At 41.8% G+C, this 23,532-nt stretch overlaps 1 protein-coding gene across 13 annotated transcripts in view; it reads left to right on the top strand.

The window, feature by feature from the left end:
- HUWE1 (HECT, UBA and WWE domain containing E3 ubiquitin protein ligase 1) overlaps positions 1-7,167 on the top strand; it is a 226,822-nt gene extending 219,655 nt beyond the window's left edge. For all 13 annotated transcript variants that reach the window (XM_077479218.1, XM_077479208.1, XM_077479201.1 and 10 more), the window contains 2 exons: positions 1,303-1,493; positions 5,782-7,167. In XM_077479218.1, the coding sequence (XP_077335344.1) occupies positions 1,303-1,493; positions 5,782-5,884 (294 nt within the window). In that variant the 3' untranslated portion in view covers positions 5,885-7,167. The remainder of the gene's footprint in view (positions 1-1,302; positions 1,494-5,781) is intronic.
- The last annotated feature ends 16,365 nt before the right edge of the window (positions 7,168-23,532 follow it).

The following is a 23,532-nucleotide window of genomic DNA, read 5'->3' as shown; positions in this document are numbered from 1 at the left end:
CCATGTTTAATAGGTTTGCAGTTGTGCCATACGCTTTCCATTTTCAGATGATGGATTGAAAGGTGCTCTGTGGTGATCAAAGCTTGGGATGCTTTTTATAACCTATCCCTGCTTTAAACTTCTCCAACTATCCTTGACATTCAGGCCGGGTTCACACCGCTGCGATGCGGGAACGCCGCGAATCCGCGGCGTTTTCCCGCATCGCACACCTCCCGCCGGCAGTTCACACTGCCCTATGCGGACGGCTGGGAGTGTCAATGATATGTTAATGACACCCCCAGATCTGTCCGCATATCGCAGTGCGATCTGCCGACTCGCACAGGAATCGGATCGCATGGTGTGAACCCCCATGCGATCCGATTCTGTTGCGGACCAAAAAAAGGGTCCCGTGCGAGTTTGCTGCGGGAGCGATGCGAATTCAGCCATACTATCTGTATGGCTGTACTCGCATCGCTACGGAGATCGGATGTGATTTGCGGTGCGAATCACATCCGGATCTCCCCCCGCAGCAGTGTGAACCCAGCCTCATAATGCTGTTTGCTGGCCTCACAGAACAGGTGTATTTTTATTGACTAAATTATACACAGGTGGACTCTATTTATTGATTATGTCACTTCTAAAGGCAATTGGTTCCACTAGACTTTCGTTAGGGGTATCAGAATAAAGGGGGCTGAATACAAATGCACACCACACTTTTTATATATTTTTTTGTAAAAATTGAAAACCATTTATCATTTTCCTTCCACTTCTCAATGATGATCTACTTTGTTGGTCTATCACATAAAACCCCAATAAAACATTTACATTTTTGCTTTTAACATGACAAAATGTGGAAAATTTCAAGGGATATGAATACTTTTTCAAGGCACTGTAGTATTCAGCACTGTTCTGTTAGGAATATACGGGCTTCCAGTTCCTAAATCAAAGAGATGCTCAGTCATTTACCAGAAGCCTTAGATTTCATTCATGAATACAAGGCTTCCTGTGACTGGCAGAGATGGAGGTTGAAACCACCTCTGCCCACCTCCCCACCTCATTCAATTAGAGGAAGGCCTGTAGTCCACTAATGAAATACAAGGCTTAATGTAAATGGCAGAGCAATGCCACGTTTCCTGTGTAAAATAGAACATAACTACATTCTCAATAACAATTTAAGAACCTTTGTCTAATCTATACTTTGGTACTTTAAAGTTTTTCATTTCCAAAATTTAAAAAGCTTTTGGTTATTCATAAAAAGCCAGGCTAGATTGCATATAACTTATGAACAAATTATATAAGTCTGTTTTTGTATTTATTTTTTAGATCCAATGGTTCTGGAGGGCGCTGCGCTCTTTTGACCAAGCAGATAGAGCCAAATTTCTTCAATTTGTCACTGGAACCTCCAAGGTACCTCTTCAGGGCTTTGCAGCACTTGAGGGGATGAATGGCATCCAAAAATTCCAGATACATCGAGACGACCGGTCCACAGACAGGCTGCCTTCTGCTCACACGTGGTAAGTAACAAAGTGCAGCAATCTAAAACACACATTCAGCTACTCCAAGATGTGCATACAGTCTCGCAATTCATGCAACACTGGAAGGAGCATATAGAGCAGAGGTGGCGGTGTAGTTGCACATTTCACAATTAAGAGTAAATACTTTGTAATTTTATTACCATGGGATTTATTAAATAAAATATGTTGGGGGTGAAACAAGTAGCCATCTGAAAAGCACGCATGTAAAAGACCTTATAGCTGCTATACAAAAGATGTTTTTACAAGTATTTGTGGGTGGAATATGCTTCAAAAATATCCTGAGCCCTTCTGCATATAAACATTCCACTGAACGATGTCCCGTGCAGAGAGGATTCATCAAAAGAGGTTACGTTTACAACTTAACCCCCTTTAAAGATTGCGCAGATCTGCAGTAGGGAATCTGGCTCGATGACCACTTTGAGTGGTCTTAGATCAAATCATGGGCTTGATTAATCCTCTCACTGACAACATTGTAGCTGTTAAGGCAGAACAGTGAAAGGATGATAACTTGGTTTGTTTTAATTGTTTTCATTTATTTATTCCTGTGGTTCTGTCTCACTAAAGAAGTGATCCAGGCTTCCTGGTCACTTCATGTGAATGGGTGGCTGTGCGGATGGTCTGATCGGCCCTCTTGTTATGGTATCGTGTAGAAAAAAAAGTAAATGCTGTATGTATAAAAAAAAAAAAAATGAAAAGATAAGCACCTCTTCCCTCACATGTGCAGGGCACACGCATATTATGAATTATACATCCTTGCACACGGCAGGAGTGCTAGAATAATTTTAAGGCCAATAATTATAATTAACTCCGTTTATTTTTAAATGCATTGCCATTTACAGTACTGTGTATCTTTGCTTTTATTGCCATTTCACAAGCGCACATGCTTTGTTCTAGTAATATTAATTTTTCAAGCTGCCGTCTCAACTTTTTTATGAAAGCCATTCAGAATGGCCCTCGTGTACAATTAATGTAGTGTCAAACTGGTCGGTGGATTGAAGCCACTGTACTAGAAAATGTCTGACGTGTGTTCAAACACGCACATATCCTTGTAGTTAGGGTAAATAGAAACATGTTGTCATAGTATTTGAAATGGTATTATTTGTACGAAATACATTGAGGCACATTTACAAGAATCTTCTGGAGTGGCTGTGCAGTCAGCTTCTAGATTTAATTTTCATAGCTTAACTTGAGCTCAAGTTAGAAGCTGTTCCAGATTCTGTCTGGTATACAGACATCTATACATTGCACAAATGTAAACTGCATTTGTTTTGACTTTTTGTACATTTCCTTATCGTACATCCCAGGATACAGAGTATAGTCACATCCATTATAATAGGTTATGCCTCCACGTTCAGATGATTGCACACTGGCAATCTCTCTCTCCACTGCCAATGGCTTAGTACTTCCAGTAGAATTGGGGGGGCGGGGGGGGGGGGCTGGGGGATGTGATGCACAAATGTAGGCGAAGGTCCCAGCAAGGCTTACTGCCAGGACACTAACCATTACTACTGCGGGACCCCTCAAGGTGGGGCCAATCTTCCCCATCATCTTCCCAGGTATCCTTTTCTATCACACAGCCCCTTATCACACTTTCCAGATACCCGTCTTTGGACACACTGCCTTCCTCCTGTCAAAATACCCGTCATACTGCTGCCCCCCCCCCCAATGCTACGGGCCAGGGGCCCTTCATGGTTTCTTGCACTGGGGCCCTGAAGGTTGTATAGCACCCTACTGGTTTGCAAGGCAATACATCATTGCAGAGGATCCCTGTACACAGAGTTTGGCAACGTCCAGCAACATTGCAGGCCATCCTTGTGTGTCCAGCTACCATTCTACTGGAAGTACTAAGCCAGTGGGGCCCCTGGCCCGTAGCATTGGGGGGGGGGGCAGCAGTATGACGGGGTATTTTGACAGGAGGAAGGCAGTGTGTCCAAAGAAGGGATACCTGGGAAGATGATGGGGAAGATTGGACCCACCTTGAGGGGTTCCGCAGTAGAGTAATGGTTAGTGTCCTGCAGTAAGCCTTGCTGGTACCTTCGCCATACATTTTGTGCATCACATCTGATTTGTCCACTTGCCACATCACTTGCCTTGTCACCTGACACAAGTTGTGGATTGTCCACTTGCCACAAATTGTGGATTGTCCACGTGCCACGTCACTTGCCATAAGTTGTGGATTGTCCACCTGCCATGTCACTTGCCACAAGTTGTGGATTGTCCACCTGCCATGTCACTTGCCACCTGCCATGTCACTTGCCACCTGCCATGTCACTTGCCACCTGCCATGTCACTTGCCACAAGCTGTGGATTGTCCACTTGCCACGTCGCCTGCCACAAGCTGTGGATTGTCCACTTGCCACGTCGCCTGCCACAAGCTGTGGATTGTCCACTTGCCACGTCGCCTGCCACAAGCTGTGGATTGTCCACTTGCCACGTCGCCTGCCACAAGCTGTGGATTGTCCACTTGCCACGTCGCCTGCCACAAGCTGTGGATTGTCCACTTGCCACGTCGCCTGCCACAAGCTGTGGATTGTCCACTTGCCACGTCGCCTGCCACAAGCTGTGGATTGTCCACTTGCCACGTCGCCTGCCACAAGCTGTGGATTGTCCACCTGCCACGTCACTTGCCACAAGCTGTGGATTGTCCACCTGCCTCAAATAGGGATCCGGTTAAATGGAAAAAATTGACACATGCATGGGCTGCCTGTTCAGTCACTCAATGCTACGGCAGTGGCCTACATCATCGAGGAGGCATCAGCTGCTCAGGAGGCAGTATGTTCCTGCACCGTCCACATGCCAAGCGTTGAAAATTGTCAGGCAGACCCAACGTCTTGTCACAAGGTCTGATCTTTCATCTTACTTTACCAGCAAGCTGTGAATCCAGGGTTTTCTACTACTACTTGGAAGATTTACCACAGCACTTGGAAATCTTATTTTGCCTGGTTTGAAACTCCAAGGTCTTGGATCGCATTTTGGCTTTTCTCCAATCTGTTTCCACTCAAAATTCTGATAGACTCAAAAGATCAGATTTTGGCCTGGGTGATTTTGGGACCAGTTACCTCACATTCTCTGGTGCCTTTGTGGGTGTCTTGTTCCTCAAGACTGACTCCATGGGACCTAAATTGGGTTCTTTCTGTGTTACAGAAATCACTGAACCCAATCGGGATAGTCCATTAGTCGTTCTGATTCAGAAGGTTATTTTTTTGTGTCCATTCCTTTAGTTCAGAGTCTCAGAATAGGCTGCTCTTTCCTAGAACCATTGTTGTGATTAAGGTGGTTAATGGTGATTAACTCAGCCTTCCTTTCTTCCTAAGGTGCTTTTCTTGGTTCATCTAAACCAGGGCTTTGTCACCTTTCTGTCCCAAGCCTCAGATGCTGAAGGGAAAAAACTCTTCTCACCTTGGATGTGTGGTTCGTGCTTTCAAGTGTGTGTTGAAGTTGACTGCTGCAATTTGTCAGTCTCCCTCTTTATGCTTCCTAAAGGCCCAGGGAAGGGTCACGCTACCATTTCTTGGTTGATCTGTCAGCATGTTTCTCCAGCTTACTGCCTAAAGTGCAGAGTTCCACCAATTCAGTGATGGCTGCTATGTCAGGAGGTTTTAACCTGTTCTTGTTTGGGGCTTTTTATTTTTTTATTGCTTTCCCCTCATATTCAGTACTTTGAGACATCCCTATCATAATGGATATAAAGGTACCCTATGGCCTGGGATGTAGAATAATATAATTTTTGGTTTATCTGTAAAGTTATTTTCTTGGAGTACTTCAGAGAACACTGGGATCCCCCACCCCTGTCTTGTGGCTCATGGCTGGCTTAAACTGAAGCCTTGCCTAGCTAGGAAGGTAATACCTGTGTGTGTGGTTTTTTTATTTATTTATTTTTTGTCTAGTCACCTGAAGGTGGCAGCCTTATAAAAATTCCCTGTGTACTCCAAGAAAAAGATTTTACAGGTAAACCAATAATCCAATTTTCTCTGCTATAATCTATGTATGGTCTTTTTAAAAGATATTAAAATTCCATATGTGAAAATCTTTGTTAAAATGCAAAAACTTCAGTGAACTGCATAACAAAACTTTGAGGTGGCCACAAGTTTTGATTAACCCTTACTTGAAAATGCAAAAGTATTTTGATATTGAGTAAGCCAGACTAGTGTCTTACTTCCATAATTCACTTTTTAGGGAAAAAAAGGTACTCTTTAGACATACAAATTACATTTGACAATTTGATAAACCCATTAATTCTCTATATTAACCCATCTTGTTTGTTCAGTTTTAACCAGTTGGATTTGCCAGCCTATGAAAGTTATGAGAAGCTACGTCACATGCTGCTTTTGGCCATCCAGGAGTGCTCTGAGGGGTTCGGCCTGGCCTAGGAACACCCCGCTGTATGTTTTCTACTGTTGGACTTTAAAGAGGAAAAAAGCAAAACCAAGCCATGCATCTATCTTGCTCACCCTGCTGGCACCAAGAAGAGGGACTTGCCTTCTAAAGCTGCCGCCTGTCTCCGGTTCCCTTCCAATGGCGAACTGGCTGTACTGAGACTTGAAATCACTGCTCTGGGGAATGTAGAGAACGGAGAGGAGCAGGGGGAAAATTATATATAAGTATATAAATATATATATTTTTCTGTTTTGCTTTTCTTCAGTTTTGCCTAAGGATGAGTTGACACGCTCAACTCTTCAAAAAGAAAAAAAAAAAAAAAAAAAGAAGAAAAAAAACCTCTGAACGCAGGGTAGAGAAGCTGGTGAAAATGGTAACGTAAATTCTGCAAATATGTGAAAAAAAACAAAACACAAGAACCTTTGGAAGAGGAGAAACCTAGAGCACTCATTATGAAATAGCCACTATTCCCTACGCTATTTTTTCAGCTTCAAATAAAAATTCGGAGGTGTTTACCTGTAAATAAACCACTGAATGGATTTACCTGATCAATACAGTTTTTTATTTCTTCATGCCCCATTTCTGGTGGTGGTTGGATGAATTTGGGGGGAAGGTTTGAGAAGGCAAGTTGGATGAAAGATGTAAGTGTAGAATCAGACGACCGAGCCTATGAAGGCTGAAAGACCACTGGATTGAGAAGGGCTGACAGCCGTTGACTAGTGTGGCCTTTAGACCTTACAAAGATCTTTCCCATCTTCTATTAGATCTATTCTTTGTGAGCGTGTGAAGTGATGGGACACATGAGATGCAGAGGGGCAGTTTGCAGATTCAGATGAGCAATGGGAGAGCAGAATGTAAACACAATCTAGCCAAGGTTTAATCCCCCACCCCATATTTATTTTTTTTTCTTTTTCCCCATCCCTGTTAATTTTTTTTTTTTTTGAGGTTTGGATTGCTAGGATTTTTTTTTTAATTTCTTTTAAAAATGCAAAATTGAGACTATGAAGAAAAGACTTATCGGAAGAGTTTTTTGCTGCAAGTTTTGAAACACTGGGAGAGGTGTGGCTACCATGATAAGTAGAAGTGTGGGAGGGAGGTCGGGCAGGGGCTATTTTGGTCGGACATCTTGTCATTCTGCTGGAAAAGTGTTAAATTTCGGCCTGGTTTTCCTAGCTCACTCCTCACATGCTGTGCACGGAATAATGCACTTGTGTCAACTAGACCGTTCAGGAGGAATAAAGAAAGTGGTTAAATAAAGGTTTAGTTTGAAAGCCAACGAGCCTTGGTGTCTTCGTGTATGATGGATTAAATCTTTGATATTGTGCACCTTTTGGTCTGTTTTTTTTTTTTTTTTGTTAGTATTATAGCGCTTTGGAACAAAGTTGCAGAATATAATAGTTCCAAGCATATTACAATGGAGATAAAAAGTCTACACATCCATGTTAAAATGTCAGGTTTATGCAATATAAAAAAAAAAAATTGGACAAAGATAAATAATTTCAGAACTTTTTTCACCTTTTTAATGCAACCTATAAACTGTACAACTTAATTGAACTGGGTATGTAGCGGTGTTTAGAATTGAGCAGTCACATTCAAACTCATGTTAAATAGTCGGTACACACTGGACATCATTTAAAGTGTCTCTGATTAACCCCAAGTAACGTTCAGCTGTTCTAGTAGGTCTTGCCTGATGTTTTCTTAGTAGCATCCTACAGCAAAAGCAATGGCCCGCAGAAATCATCAGAGGGATCTCATTGTTGAAAGGTATCGGAGTACAAAAGAATTTCCAGGCCATTAGATATACCATGGAAGACAGTCAATAAGTGGAGAAAATATGGCACAACAGTGACATTACCAAGAAATGGATGTCCCTTCTCGTCCATGAAAAGACAAGAGAAGAAAACTGGTCAGGGAGACAACCAAGAAGCCTACAGCAACATTTAAAGGAGCTGCAGGAATATCTGGCAAGTACTGGCTGTGTGGTACATGTGACCACAATCTCCCGTATTCATATGTCTGGGCTATGGGGTTAAATGACAAGACGGAAGCATTTTTTTCTTTTTTTTTTTTTTTTTTTTTTTTTTTTTTTAATTAACAAAAAAGGGTTGGTCTTTATTAGCGATAGAACAAAGAAATGACAAGTGGTACACAGAGACAATACATAGCACAGATGCAAAGTATATCACATATCAGAACGAAGAGCCAGAGAGTCGTTCCACCCAGATAAAGGACAAGAGAAAGACGATAAAAGAGGGGGGGGGAGGAGACAAAGAAGGGCAGTAGTAGTGGAGAGGAAAAAGGTGGGGGAGGAAAGAAAAATGGGGGGGAAGAGCTGAGCTAGAAAGACAGGTATCCCGCGCACCCCATCCCTCCAGGAGTTAGGAAAATAAGAAACAAAATCAATTACTCCATTGAGCCCACCCACGGTTGCCACACCCGTGTAAATTTCTGCGGGCAGCCCCTACTAGCATAAGTCAGTTTATACATTGGTAGTACAGCATCCACAGCCCTTTCCCAGGCTCTCCTAGTAGGCGGGAGAGGCGAGATCCATTTAAGAAGAATTTGCTTTTTGGCATAAAAGAGCAATAGCGAAATCAAGGTTTTGGTGTCTCTGTACGTCGTCATGTATGGCCAAGAGTGCCAGCTCAGCTGTCAACGGGACACTTGGCTGAAGCGTCCAGAACATATGCAAGAAGGAGCCCACAGAGGAGCGTGGTGACCTATCTGGAAAGACTATGTAGCCTCTGAGGCGTGAAGTGTATCCTATGTAAGATCTTCGTTTGTATCAACCTGTCTTTAGAAGATATTATCAGCCTGACACTCTCTTCTAGGCAGTCCTCCCAGTCTTCTCTGTCTAAAGTTGGAATGTCTCCACTCCATTTGTCCCATAGAGTTTCCAATCTAGGGGATGAGTTATTAATTAACACTAAGTATAGCCTTTTTTTTTTCTTACAAAGACAAACATCCAAGCCCGGCTAAATTTTGCAAAAACGTATCTGACTGAAGTCTCCCAAAATCATGTGGGAAAATGCGTCCTGGTCTGATGAAACCAAGGTTGAATTTTTTGGCCATAATTCCAAAAGATATGTTTGGCACAAAAACAACACTGCACATCACCAGAAGAACACCATACCCACAGGGGCCTTAGTGAAGGTGAAGGGAATTATGAACAGTTCCAAATACCAGTCAATAGTGAAACAAAACCTTCAGACTTCTGCTAGAAAGCTAAACATAAAGAGGAACTACATCTTTCAGCATGACAACAACCCTAAGCATACAATCAAATCAACAATAGATTGGCTTCACCGGTAGATTAACTACATGCTTACCCAGGCCAATTCTGACACTTCACTCCTACATTTAAAAATCATATATTTATTTTATAATATACACAACCCGCAAATATTATGTTTTTTAGCAGAGATCCTAGGGAATAAAATGGTGGTCGTTATAACTTTTTTATCTTGCACGGTAATTTTTCAAACACTTTTTTTTTTTTTTTTGTGGAAAAACTGTTTCATGTATTACAAAAAAAAAAGTAGTTAGCCCTTTTTTTTTTTTTTGCATAATGTGAAAGGTGATGTTATGCCAAGTAGATACCTAACATCACGTTTTGAAATTGTGGAATGGTGCCAAACTTTAATACTTTAGTACTTTAATGCCCATAGACGGGGCTTTAAAAATGTTTACAGTTAGTCTAGTGTGTGTTGTAGGGCTGCAACTAACGATTATTTTCATAATCGATTAGTTGGCCGATTATTGTTTTTCGATTAATCGGTTAATGTCCATAAAAAAAAGTGTGGTGTATAATTTAGTTAATATGTAAAGTTTAAAAAAAAAAGGCAATTTATTCTTAAATATCTATATGCAGTAGTAAATATAAATAACCAACTATTATGGTTAGGGAACAAAATATCGAATCCACTCTGAGAATAACAGAAGAAATGTACTGTGTGAGAGGGGATATATACTATTAGAGGAGAGAGATACTGTATATACGGTACTATTAGAAGAGGTATACTTTATATACTATTAGAGGCTATATACTATTAGAGGAGAGATAATGTATATACTATTAGAGGGGATATATATACTGCATATACTATTAGAGGGGATATACTGTATATACTATTAGGAGAGAGATACTGTATATACTGGTACTATTAGAAGAGATATACTGTATATACTATTAGAGGGGGATATACTGTATAAACTATTAGAGGAGATATACTGTATATGCTATTAGAGGAGAGATATACTGTATATACGATTTGAGGGATGATATAGTGTATATACTATTAGAGGAGATATAGTGTATATACTATTAGAGGAGAGAGATACTATTAAAGAGTCAATCTAGTAAATATCAGACTCATTAACTTTAACCCCATTTTGTTACTGGCCAATTAATCGATTCATTTCATAATCGATTCGTTGTCGATTAATCGATTAGTTGTTTCAGCCCTAGTGTGTTGGTGTCGCGCTGTTCTAATTAAGATTATTGATCAAGGGAATATCGATTTTTTCTTCCTAGTCTGCCTCACTTATTAAAAGGGGGATCTCCCAACAATAGATAAACTATTCAAAGATTAGTGTTTTCATCAAATGTGAAAATTTCTATGTTACCATAAAAATGCTATTAATTGCAGTGCAAAAATGTGTGAGATTCTAAATCAAGCATAAATCACATAAATTCAAAGTGCAAAATGACAATCCAAAATTAGTAAACACACCACAGGGGTGGCAATTAGTTTTGGATTGTCACTTTGCACTTACATTTACATTTTTTACAATTTACATTTTTTACAATATTCTCTTGATCAGTAATTTTAATTAGAACAGCACGACACCAACACACTCTTCTCCTTGCATTAGTGGATACAGTTTGATCCATCTCGGTGGACACAGCTGTCCCTATAGTTAGTTTTCATTAGTGGTAGCGCAGGAATAATCTTTTACTACTAGTTAGTCAGTCTAGTGCTAGAATTATTGCTTTCACTCGAACGTTCGTGGCGATACTTCACGTGTCGTTTGAACGTAGTTTACATATCTGGGCGTGACCCACGTATGCATTCGCTTCTGCACGTGGGAACGGGGGTGCTTTAAATTTATCTTTTTTTCTATTTTGACAATTTTTTACTTTTTTTTTTTTTTTTTTTTGGCTCACTTTTAGCCTATTACAAGGGATGTTTACTTGTAATAGGAGTAGTGCCTGACAGGTCGTCTTTACAGTGAAATCTGGGGTCAATAAGTCCCCACATATCGCCTCTAGGCTAGGAAGCCTGAAGAAAGTAAAAAAAACGATCCTGCCTTCCCAGCCGATTCTGCAGCAATTTTTCAAATGCAGAGGCCAGGCGTGACGTCATAATATCACACCTGGCCTCGGATAGATCATAGAGACGTTCGGGGGCCATCTGGCCCACCAGGTTCCCTTTTGTCAACTTCCGGCATGGACCAATTCCTTCTCCCTCTTGCCAATCATACAGGCGAGCTGGGAGAAGCACCGGGGGGAGCGGGGTGACACCTGTAATAACGATCAAGCTTCTGAACAGCCACTATGATTGATCTTACAGTGCAGGGAATCCCTGGCTCTAAAAGATTTTACATGAATGATCACTGTAGCTGCAGGCATCATTCAGATATAGAGAAAAAAGGAAGAGGAAATCTGCGCTACAGTGTATACTTAACGAAAATGTGTGATGCAGCAATTCTAATATATACCCAAAGTGAAATATACATATAAAAACAAAGAAAAAGAAGAGAACTGCGCAATCCCTAATACTTCTATTAGGATGTAAACCACTCTACCTTAAAGAAGTGTATCTTGTGATCTATTATTCTAACACACCAAACTAATGACTAAATAAACCATAAGGCATTACTTATAACTAAATACAGTAAACATATATATTGCCCCTCATAGGTTATGAACCAAAAGGAAAAAATGTACAATTCTAAGTCAGCGATTCAAAAACAAGAAACATATAAAGTAGAATCAAACAGTACTGAAAATGTATGTGATAACATAAAGTCCATTAAAAGTCCAACTGGAGAAACACCCTGTGTGGAAGGGATCTATTCAATCGTAAAACTTTTCAATCAACGTGAAGTAAAACCAGGTGCACCTCCACCAGACAAGTAATAATAGCCCCTTACCAGACGTCCCGGTAGGGAGCGCTTAATCACAAAATGGGTCTGAAGATGGATCAAACTTGAGCCCTCCAAATGGAACACTTTTCCGTAGGGCAGGTTAGGAGATACGCCAGTCATAAACCATCCAGCAGGGGAAAACGCTGTTTGAAGCGGGACTCAGATGTGTAGCATTGTAGGATCAAGGAAGGTTCACCATAGGGAGGAAAAGATGCTCCAAATAGTGTAAAATCATTTATTAAAACAAAAATATAAAACAAGAGATGCACTTACAAACATGAAAGAACATCGGGCATATCATCAAACTGGGCAAGCGTCGGCCGATCGCGAACACCAATCGATATCCCTTCTGGTACCAGTTCACATGAGGCAAGTCAGCGTGTCACGCCACCCAACGCGTTTCGTGAAAAATTCACGTCGTCTGGGGTACGTCAGACGACGTGAATTTTTCACGAAACGCGTTGGGTGGCGTGACATGCTGACTTGCCTCATGTGAACTGGTACCAGAAGGGATATCGATTGGTGTTCGCGATCGGCCGACGCTTGCCCAGTTTGATGATATGCCCGATGTTCTTTCATGTTTGTAAGTGCATCTCTTGTTTTATATTTTTGTTTTAATAAATGATTTTACACTATTTGGAGCATCTTTTCCTCCCTATGGTGAACCTTCCTTGATCCTACAATGCTACACATCTGAGTCCCGCTTCAAACAGCGTTTTCCCCTGCTGGATGGTTTATGACTGGCGTATCTCCTAACCTGCCCTACGGAAAAGTGTTCCATTTGGAGGGCTCAAGTTTGATCCATCTTCAGACCCATTTTGTGATTAAGCGCTCCCTACCGGGACGTCTGGTAAGGGGCTATTATTACTTGTCTGGTGGAGGTGCACCTGGTTTTACTTCACGTTGATTGAAAAGTTTTACGATTGAATAGATCCCTTCCACACAGGGTGTTTCTCCAGTTGGACTTTTAATGGACTTTATGTTATCACATACATTTTCAGTACTGTTTGATTCTACTTTATATGTTTCTTGTTTTTAGAATCGCTGACTTAGAATTGTACATTTTTTCCTTTTGGTTCATAACCTATGAGGGGCAATATATATGTTTACTGTATTTAGTTATAAGTAATGCCTTATGGTTTATTTAGTCATTAGTTTGGTGTGTTAGAATAATAGATCACAAGATACACTTCTTTAAGGTAGAGTGGTTTACATCCTAATAGAAGTATTAGGGATTGCGCAGTTCTCTTCTTTTTCTTTATCATTCAGATATCCCCACTCAGTCGACGATGTCATATGGTGTTGTTGGGTGGGAAGTGGTTCGTTTTGAAATGGTCTAGACCTGAATCCGACTTTGAAAATCTGTGGGGTGATCTGAAGAGGGCTGTGCACAGGAGATGCCCTCACATGAGTTGGCAGATATTGTCAGGTCAAGATGTGCCATGCTGATAGACTTTTACCCAAAAAGACGGGTGCTGTAATAAAATCAAAAGGTACTTCAACAAAGTATTTAAGGGCTTGTACACTTATGCAACCATATTTTTTTTATTTTCTTTACTGACCTCCACCGAAAAAGATTTCAGTTTGTTGTCCAGTTGAGTTGTACAGTCTATAAGACGCATTAAAGGTGGAAACAGTTCTAAAATGATTTATCTTGGTCTAATTTTTTTACATTACGGAAACCTGACATTTTAACAGGGGTGTGTAGACTTATTATGTTATGGATTGCCAGTATAAGGGGTTGCCAGAGGTGGCATGCAAGAGAAGTCCTGAGAGACCCATCTTCCACAAACCAGGCCAGCAGCTGCGGCTTCTGACATGGAAGGCAGTGTGGGTGGTTCACGCCCACCTCTTTCTGCTGGCATCAGGTCTGCCCATTTGTGCACAGAAGCCGCTGCTGCTGACAGGCAAATCAGTGTTCACAGAAGCAGCAGTCCCCAGGCAACTCTCCCTTTGAAATGGGAATTGCTATGGTGATGCTAATTAAGCAGTCTCTTAGCTTGTGGCCAGGTTTTTCAGATCAGTGTGCACGTGCTCTGCTCCCTCAGCTGTGCACCTGGCTCAAACTGGAGTGGAGACCAGAAAAGTTGAGGTTTTCCATTTAACTGAATTTGTAATCCAAGTTAACCTCCCTGGTGGTATGATTAGTTCTGATTTTAGGTCCTGAAAGCGGTACAATTATTTTGCATGGAAATTTGGCATTTTATATTGTAGGCCTGCAATTCTTAGGAATAACTATTAAATCTGTTCAAACCAGAGTCTAGCAGACATCCTGGGTATGATAAAGTTTATAATATAATAAATGATAATAAATAATAATAAAAATTATTGAATAATGTAATCAAATCCAAAAACACTGAAATTTGCAGAATTGTCGCTGTCATTAGATTTAGTGTTTGATGACGAATCTCTCCACAGATCGCTATCGCTCAATTCTGCAAGTGATTATAATTTATTATCGCTGTTTTCTAGTTGGTCTAAAATCACTTTTGACATAAAGGGACAGTTTTTGGATGCTATGGGCAATCTCCAAATTCCAGGCAGAAAAAAACAGTATTTATAATATAAAAGTGCATGCAGGGTACTGGACAGACCACTAGGGACAAAGGGGGTTTGTCATTTTTATTTTTTTATACAGTACTGTAATCTGTAAGATAACAGTACTGTGTGTGTTTTTACTTTTTTGAATTTGGCGCCGATCTCCACTCCCGTGCGCCGTAACGTCGCAGGGAATGGAGCTCGGCGGCACTCGGGCACTGTGTGAATCACACAGTGCCGAGGACATCGCTGGATCCAGGGGACAAGGTAAGTAACTTCTCCGATTCCTGCGATGCGATCCCGAGTCTGGCTCGGGGTTACCGCATATGGTAATGAAATCCCAGCCTGAGCCAGACTCGGGCTTACCACCAGGGAGGTTAAGTAGACTTAGACAAATCAAGTACAGTTTTTTTTTTTTTTTTTTTAAGTACTACCAGTACTAGTTATACTTACTACTTGCCTGGCTCTGCATCCAGCAGCAATCGTCACACGTAAATGTTGGCTGTGTCAACGGCCATGAACTACAGCTTGTGGCTCACAGGTGTCAAAAACAGTAGCAGGCTTCTTCAGATTTCTGCCACTGCCATTCATATAGTGGCTAAACACCGATCTGAATGTAGCCTTAGAACGGGGTTTGGAAACTAGTACTTTTTAGAAAGGGTTTGGTGCTGTTTTAGAAGAGCAAATTTGTACAAAAGTTGTAGTTACCTTTTAAAGTAGTAGTAGTAGTTACAAACCCTGTTATAAAGTAGTAGTTAAAAACCCTGTTATAAAGCAGTAGTTACAAACAGAAGGTACTACTACCGTAGAACAGTGTTTGGTAACTACTACTTTGGAACGTTTCTTGGGAACTACTACTTTACAATAGTGTTTAATTACTACTTTAGAACTATATCGATTTAAGTACTATTTATAACGTCTATTGGCAACTACAGCTTTTAGAAAAAAAAATCACTAACACTTGACATTTACAGTGGGAATGTTATGGCCGTTTTTTTGTTTTTTTTTTGCAAGCTGCGAAAAATTATTTTAAAGGCACAAGGGCAATAACTTGACACTTGGGTACAAGCAGTGTGTTTGGTTGTGTTATTTGTTGGCAATTCATACCTAGAAATAAGCTATATCCTACACTGAGTGCTGTATTACCAGGTGTTGCGGAGATGAGAGCAGCAGTTGTGACAGTAGCATCCCCCTCCTCCTTGCCCATTCACAAAAGGCCTTGTACTTTACTTTTTTTTTTTTTTTTTTTCAATAGAATACGAAGTGCTCTATAAATGAAAGAGAATAGTGATTATGTTGCATCAACATCCCTCTTGTTCACTCACAGCACACCTTGTATTTAATCCGTGGGCAAAAAAATATATTTTTTTTACGGACACATTTGGCATAAGACAATTAACTGTTTCGCTGCCCTCTCAGATCGCCCAGACACGTACCAAGCTCTGTACTATATCCCTGCTTCTACCACGCCCGCACTTTCTCCCATGGCTGCAGAGAGCAACGCTTCCTATGTTGAGAATACTGCATTACCTTCCTTAGATGCTGATACTGTCACTGGTCTGGAAGGGCTCATCACTGAGAACAAAGTCACCTTAGCTATAGTTTCTACCCCATCTGGCAAGACTCTGGGCCTGGATGGCTTTACCCCTAAACTCTATAAACTTTTTGGCCCCTTCCTCACTCCCTTTCTAACTAAAATGTTTAATTCTTTGTCCAAGGCCTCCGTATTCCCTCCACAAACCATGGAAGCCTATATATATATATATATATATATATATATATATATATATATATATATATATATATATTATAATATAATCTATCATTCCAAAACCGGATAAGGACCTATCCCTATGCTCAAATTATAGGCCTATTTCCCCTGATAGGAGTTGACTTAAAAGTATTTGCCAAGGTACTCGCCAATAAACTGCAGCCCCTATTGCCCATCTTGATACACTTGGATTAGGTTGGGTTTTGAGTGGCGTGAGGTTAAATGCTTTGTCAAGCATGTGGTACCCAAATGGCTCGTGTTTTTTTCCACGCTTGATCTGCCTGAGGCAATGTTTGTAAATTACAATTTGCTGCACTTGTGCTAAAAAAATATAAATAAGACAAAAAGGCTCACGAAGTTGAGCTATGTGAAGAAGGTCACGGGATAACTGCTCCATAATCTTATGGAATAGAGTGGCTGATCTGTGCTCTTCCATGATGGCTGCCTCTGGGGGACATCCTGCCTCATTGGGGTTGTACTTTACTTCTCTGCTCTATCTTGCACCAGTGTTGCATCAGTGACCTCATCATCCGCATCACTGGAGCCAACTTGGCAATAAGCTGTGGCTTGGGGAACATGACTGCCAATTTGTTTATCAGTGTTCTCCTCTCTCTGTAAGCTGATGTTTCTACCTTCCTCAGTTTCAGAACCAACAACAAATTCAAGTAATGCCTGTGCATCATCAAGGAGCAAGTGCCTGATGCGGTTTTCAAATAATTCAGCTGACGCTTCCATGTTTGATGCTGGGACTATGGCAGGAGTAGCTGTGGACAAGGAGGCAAAATGAGCTGCACTGGCAGCTCCAGTGGATTGCACAGTAGCCTCTGCTTGGGTGACCGAGGATGGTTTAGTAAGCCAGTCCACCACCACCACCTCTGCATGCTGTGGCTGGATAGCATGGGCAACATCACTAAACAAAAAAAATGGTGCCCTATCTGACGGACGGACTACGTCCACCTTTGCCTGTGGACACATATCCTGCCCCTCCCCCAAACCCCCACAGTGACATGGGAATGTCTGCTTCTCCTTGTTGGCCCCTAGACATGTTGGGGTGCCTTATTACCGAAATGTAATAGAGATGGGGAAATGTGTAGTTAGATGCACTTTACTCAAAGGAAGGTGGTGTTTGGTGTATTTTAACTTAAGGACTGCTACTGACAGAAATGTAGAAAAAAAAACCCGGGGGCAGGCACTGGACAAAAAAAATAACGCGCAGCAACCAAAAAAAGCGGATGTATACAGCACTAAATGTAATGTAATGCAGTGGTAAACACTGCATTACACAGATACACGACACTATACTGACACTATAGTAGAACAGCATTGACATAGTGCAGTAAAACTGCCCTGACACACGACACTATACTGCATTAAAACTGCGCTGACATACTACAGTATATGGACACACTACAACTGTGCTGACATGCTACACTGAAGCTGCACTATCACTATGTTCACACTACACTCACAATAGAATCACTATAGCATACAATCTCTCTAGTAGCCCTGAAAAGGACCCTGCTATATCTTTTTACACTCCAACACAATGCAAATGGCTCCTCTGGGAAGGAACCTTTTTATAGTGTCTTGTTGGTCTATGAGCAATGTGCCATGATTGGGCAAAGTTGTCATGACTTTCTCCAATCATGGCTCTCTCATCTCTTCAGCCAATCAGGGCTTAGAATGTTCTGTGCTGTGTATTGTAGGGTGTTTGGCGTGCAGAAGAAACAGTTGAACGCCCTGCCAATTTGGGTGTTCGGTGAACAGCCAATGTTTGGGCTGAATTTTTGCTCTGCTCGAACTGTTTTCCCAACACTAAGTAACACATGGAATTCAGTGGTCAGAATTAAATAATGCTGAGGGGTCAGGGCTGGGTAATGCATACAGTTCAGGGGTTGGGAGTAAGTAACACAAATTTTTAAGTTCAGGACTAAGTAATGCACAGAGTTTAGGGGTTGGGATTAAGTAGCGCACAGAGTTCAGGGGTCTGAACTAGGTAGCGTACAAAGTTTAGGGGCCTGGGTAACGCACAAGGTTTGGGGGGGGGTCAGGACTAGCTAATGCATGGGGTTTAGGGGGTCAGGACTAGGTAACGCACAAGGTTTAGGGTGCCGGGACTTCTTAATGCACAGAGTTCATGTCTCATGATTAATACAGAAAGTTCAGGATTAAAGCGGGAGTCCACCGGGACTCCGCGTTTTTTTTTTTTTTTTTTTTTTTTTTAAAAGCCAGCAGCTACAAATACTGCAGCTGCTGACTTTTAAATAGTCACACTTACCTGTCCAGCGCGCCCGCGATGTCGGCACCCGAAGCCGATCGCTCGCTAGTCTGACGGGTCCTGCCGCCATCTTGGGTATGGGAATCAGGAAATGGAGCCTTTCGGCTTCATTTCCCGGTTCCCTACTGCGCATGCGCGAGCCGCGCGGCGCGAGCCGCGCGGCGCAATCCGGACGGTCCCCGCTGCCTCTGGGAGCTGTGCGTTTCCCAGCAGGCAGCGGGGCACTTGCTGAAGGGGGCGGGCGCTTGCGGAAAGGGGCGTAACGTACGCCCCTTTCCGCAGAGAGCTAGCCCGGAAGTGGGTGCAGTTACCTGGATTATCCAGGTAACTGCACCCCCCTGAAAGGTGCCGATCGTGGCACCGGAGGGGGGGGGGGGGGATTCCGATGAGCGGAGGTCCATTTTAGGGTGGACCTCCGCTTTAAGTAAAGCAAGGCAACAAATAATCCATATCCTTAGGTCCCATAAAAGTCTATACAAGCTGAGAGAATAGCCACTGGTTGGACCTTTTGATATCCACATGTTACACAATCAATCAACCCCGGATGCAGCCAAGGGCAGACACACCCCTTCCTTTCCTCCTGCTCCAGGCTAATTGCATAAATGTTTCTAAAATGGATTACCCCGTAGCTGTCTGGGCTAGGACACCTTTCTTGAAGCTGGATAGAAATCAGTGACCCATTCTTTTAACTGGAGACGCACAGTGCATGGCTGCCCAATCAGGGCACAGGGAATAACTGGTTGTTAAGGAGAAAGTCAATGATGTCATATGTGGGCGGTGCCACCAGGTAATATCACCAGGTGGCTCCGCCCCTTATCTAAGAACTGGCAGACGGCGGTAGCTTTTTTTCAACCCATGAATCCCCGTACGGGTAAAAACAGCCCTCACACGGCATGGATGCATACGCCCTGTGTGAAAGAGGCCTAAAATGACACAAACACTACAGCTTTGCTCACTGGAACACTGAGTGCACCAGGTAAATATGATAAACCGTTTTCTGTAAAAAAAAATTATATATATATATAATAAACCAGACCCTGGAAAAGGTCATAGTGAAATGGATATTTCTTCAGAACAGAAAAAGGTCGGAATCTGCAACAAAGTCCTTGAAACGTACATTCATCACCCAGAGGGGATTATTTTTTACATGTTGTTATTTCCCTGTTTTTTAGCTCTATTTTCTAGGCAATAATATTTACCATTTTTTGTTACCTGTTTTTTGTTTGTTAATATTTGTGTATCCTATAAATAAAACCCTCCTCTTTAATTTTTGTATGAAGCAAGCCCCATTATGTAAAAGCTAAAAAGAGCACAGTCATTTCAGGTATTTCCAAAAGTTTAGAGACGCATCACTCCTTGAACATTCCAAACAAACTGTTTGCAAAGCTGAAACCAAAGAGATTTACATTCTCTGGTTGGTTAAATAAAAGGATGGAGGAAGCCTGATATCTCTAATAAAAGTTGACACAAATACTCAACTGATTGTTCTCAAGATGAAATGCTCTCTTTAGAAAGAAACTATTTTGAAGGCTTTTAGTTGTTTAGAGTTGTTTATTCAGATGGGCACTGTCTAAATCAGGGGTGTCCAAACTTTTTTTCAAAGAGGGCCAGATTTGATGAAGTGAACATGTGTGAGGGCCGACCATTTTGCCTGACATTCTTTGAAAATTCAGTCTGTGTCCGTCCGAGCACTAATGCACTGCCCAACAAGAATTCTCTTGCCTTTGTCGCGCTTGTTCCTGACACACACACACTCGAATGCTCTGCACTTTAAGGTACCGTTGATTCTTAATGGTACCCCACACATTGAAAATGTTTTGGTGCAGTGCAATTTAAAAAAAAAAAAGCTTGGACTTCTTTCCCTGCATTTTTGTGGGTAGGGAAGCCCATTGAAATGAATGGGCTGCCTTACACGCAGCCACACAGATGTGTAACCAAAACCACATGGTTAAGCTGTTTTTACCACCCCCAACTTCTCTCCCTTTAGCTGAAGAGGGAGCAGATGGGGGTGCACCTATGCTGTGGCTGCAGCTGGAGGTATACCCAGGGTGAATGGGCCTGCAGTGCAACTACCCCGCAACTGTGTGGATTGCACAGTTGCGGTATAGTGATGCTGCATTTACGGGCTTAAAACAGGTGGTGAGGGGGCAACATAATGCCTCTTTACTGCCTTTCAAATGCCTCTGAAAAGCCATCTGTGTATGGGTTGCTTTTCAGAGGAGCAGCAGTCCTGGCTGCTATCACACACAAGCCCTACAAAAGCAGTTTTGATGGTACAAGAATGGGGGGAGGGGTCTGGATTAAGTGTAACACACACACACACACACACGCATACACATACATACATACAGACAACTGCATACATACAGACACATGCACACACAGACACAAGTATACAGAGACATGCACCTTGCATACAGACACATGCACACACATACAGGCACATATATACATGCACACACAGACACATGAATAAAGCCCTTTTAAAACGATCTAGCTTTTAGCACAGTACTCTACCTTTCCAGCTTCCTCATTCATCTGGGTACTGCACTGTAGGGGGAAGCAGAGAGCACAGCACACTCCCCTGCATTTTACTTTCACTTTTGAAGCCGATGGAGCTTCTCTGTGTCGGGATCATGTTCATCTGACAGCCCTGATCCCCCGGCACACGGGCCGTTCAAAACCGGAAAGAATAATCTAAAACAATATATCATTTCCATCTTCTCATTTGTATATACCATCTCTTACCTTACCCCCTTCTCTAACTCCCTTCCTCAATTCCCGTCGCTCCCCCCTCCACCCCCCCCCCCCCCCTTCCAAAGTGAGGAAAAAAATCCTCACTTTATTCAATCTCTGATACATGGAGCTCCCATTTTATAAATGTTTCCATAAACTCCTCCTTTCTATTTTGTACCGTATATATCTCAATCTTTCAGCCTCCTTTTATCCTATCTACTTCTTTTTTTCCATTCTGTCAAGGTTGGTCGTGTAGTCATTCTCCATAGTCTCGGTATTAATAGTTTTGCCGCATTTAATAGGTGGGGTCTTATACCCTCTTTGTATGTTTTAACTGATGTCATTGTCCCATGGAATAGAAAGTTTAAGGGCGTTGGTTCAGTTCTACCGGGGGTTAACTTCTCTACCCACGGGGCGATTTCCTGCCAGAAGCCCTTAATCAAAGGGCATGACCACCATATATGGAGAGGGTGCCCCTCTGCCCACACCCTCTCCAGCAATTAGCGACTACTGTTGGATAGATTTGTGCCATTTTCACTGGAGCTCAATACCACCTAGTTAGAAATTTATAGGACATTTCTTGAATTTGTGAGCTTATATATGTCTTATATGTAGATTCAATAAGATTTCTAGCTTGGTTCGGTGTGAAACTGCAATTTAGTTCCTGTTCCCATTCTATAATATAATATAGCTTTGTTTTTCTTAGTCCCGAGTACTAGTGTATGCATTTGTGATAATAGATAGGCGGCCCTGATTCAAATATAGTCAGCGTATTCATGGACCTTATCATAGCTTTAATTTTATTGTAAAAAACTACCATTTGGTGATACCTCCATTCGGCCATTGGTCTTGGTCCTAACTTCTGTACTAGTACTTCTAGTGGCAATAATGTACCATAAGGTGCAAATTTGTCCCATGACGTATCTCCATCCTTCCCCCATGGGCCCATTGATCCCTCATCTTCCCCCGGTATAAACCATGGGAACCCTGATTAAATTTGTCCCAGATTTTTAATGTGTTTTGGGTTAATGGTGACGTCCATTTTGAGAGCCCTCGATTTAACTTCGGAATCCAGGGTAGTCCTTTCAGTTTTCTTCCTGCCATTTTTTGTTCTAATGTTATCCAAATTTTATTGTGTTGGTCATGATGCCAGTTTAAAAAACGAACTAGGGCCATTGCCCTGTAGTATGACCTAACATCCGGTAGTCCCATACCACCTCCCGACCTCCCTTTGCATATAATTTGATATGCAAGTCTTGGTAGTTTATTATTCCAAACGAAAGAAACAAAGGCCCTCCTTATATTTTGGAAAAAACTCAATGGAAGTTAAATTGGCACTGTATATAAAGTGTAAATTATTTTGGGAAGTATGTTCATTTTTATTGCGTTCACCCTTCCGAACCAAGTTAGAAGCTGTCCTTTCCATCTATTCAGTTCCTCTATTACCCCTTCTATTAAGTTATTATAGTTCAAATCATACAAGAGGTTAAGGTCTGCTGAAATATGTATTCCCAAGTACTTCAAAGATTTTTTGTTCTATACAAAGGGGTAAGAGTTTTTTTGCAAAATCCTCATCATATCGGGGGGCACGCGACTTGGCAAGGTTACCGACTTTTCAAAGTTAATCTTAAAATTGGATAATGCTCCAAACTTAGTCATTTCTACCATTAATGCTGTCAAAGAGGTCTGTGGTGAAGACGGAACAATAAGTCATCCACGTATGCCGATACCTTATGTTCTTGTGTCCCTATAAATGTCCCTCGTATGTCTGAGTTCCTTATTTTACATAAGAAAAGTTCCAATATTATATCAAACAGTAGTGGGAACAGGGGACACCCCTGTCTCGTTCCATTATGTATCTGAAAGTATTTTGACAAGGTACCGTTTACTTTAACTCTGGCACTTGGAGCTGAATATAATGCCAATATCCAGCCCATCATATGCTCCCCCACCCTCATTAATTTCAAGACTTCAGTCATAAAACCCCAATTCACCCTGTCAAATGCCTTTTTGGCGTCCATTGAAATTATTACTTTAGATGTCTTATCCGGTCCATTTTCCATCTATGAAAGTATATTTAAGGCCCTTTATAGTGTTTTCTCTGGCTTCCCGGCCCTTCATGAAGCCTGTTTGATCAGGGTGGACTAGTCCCACGACATGGTCTTGTA

This window comes from Lithobates pipiens, unplaced genomic scaffold, assembly GCF_037356315.1.
Source record: "Lithobates pipiens isolate NorthernLeopardFrog02 unplaced genomic scaffold, aLitPip1_a1.2 Scaffold_1, whole genome shotgun sequence".
NCBI lineage: Eukaryota > Metazoa > Chordata > Amphibia > Anura > Ranidae > Lithobates > Lithobates pipiens.
Note: the sequence above shows the minus strand (reverse complement) of the source record. Positions and strands in the feature narration are given on the sequence as shown.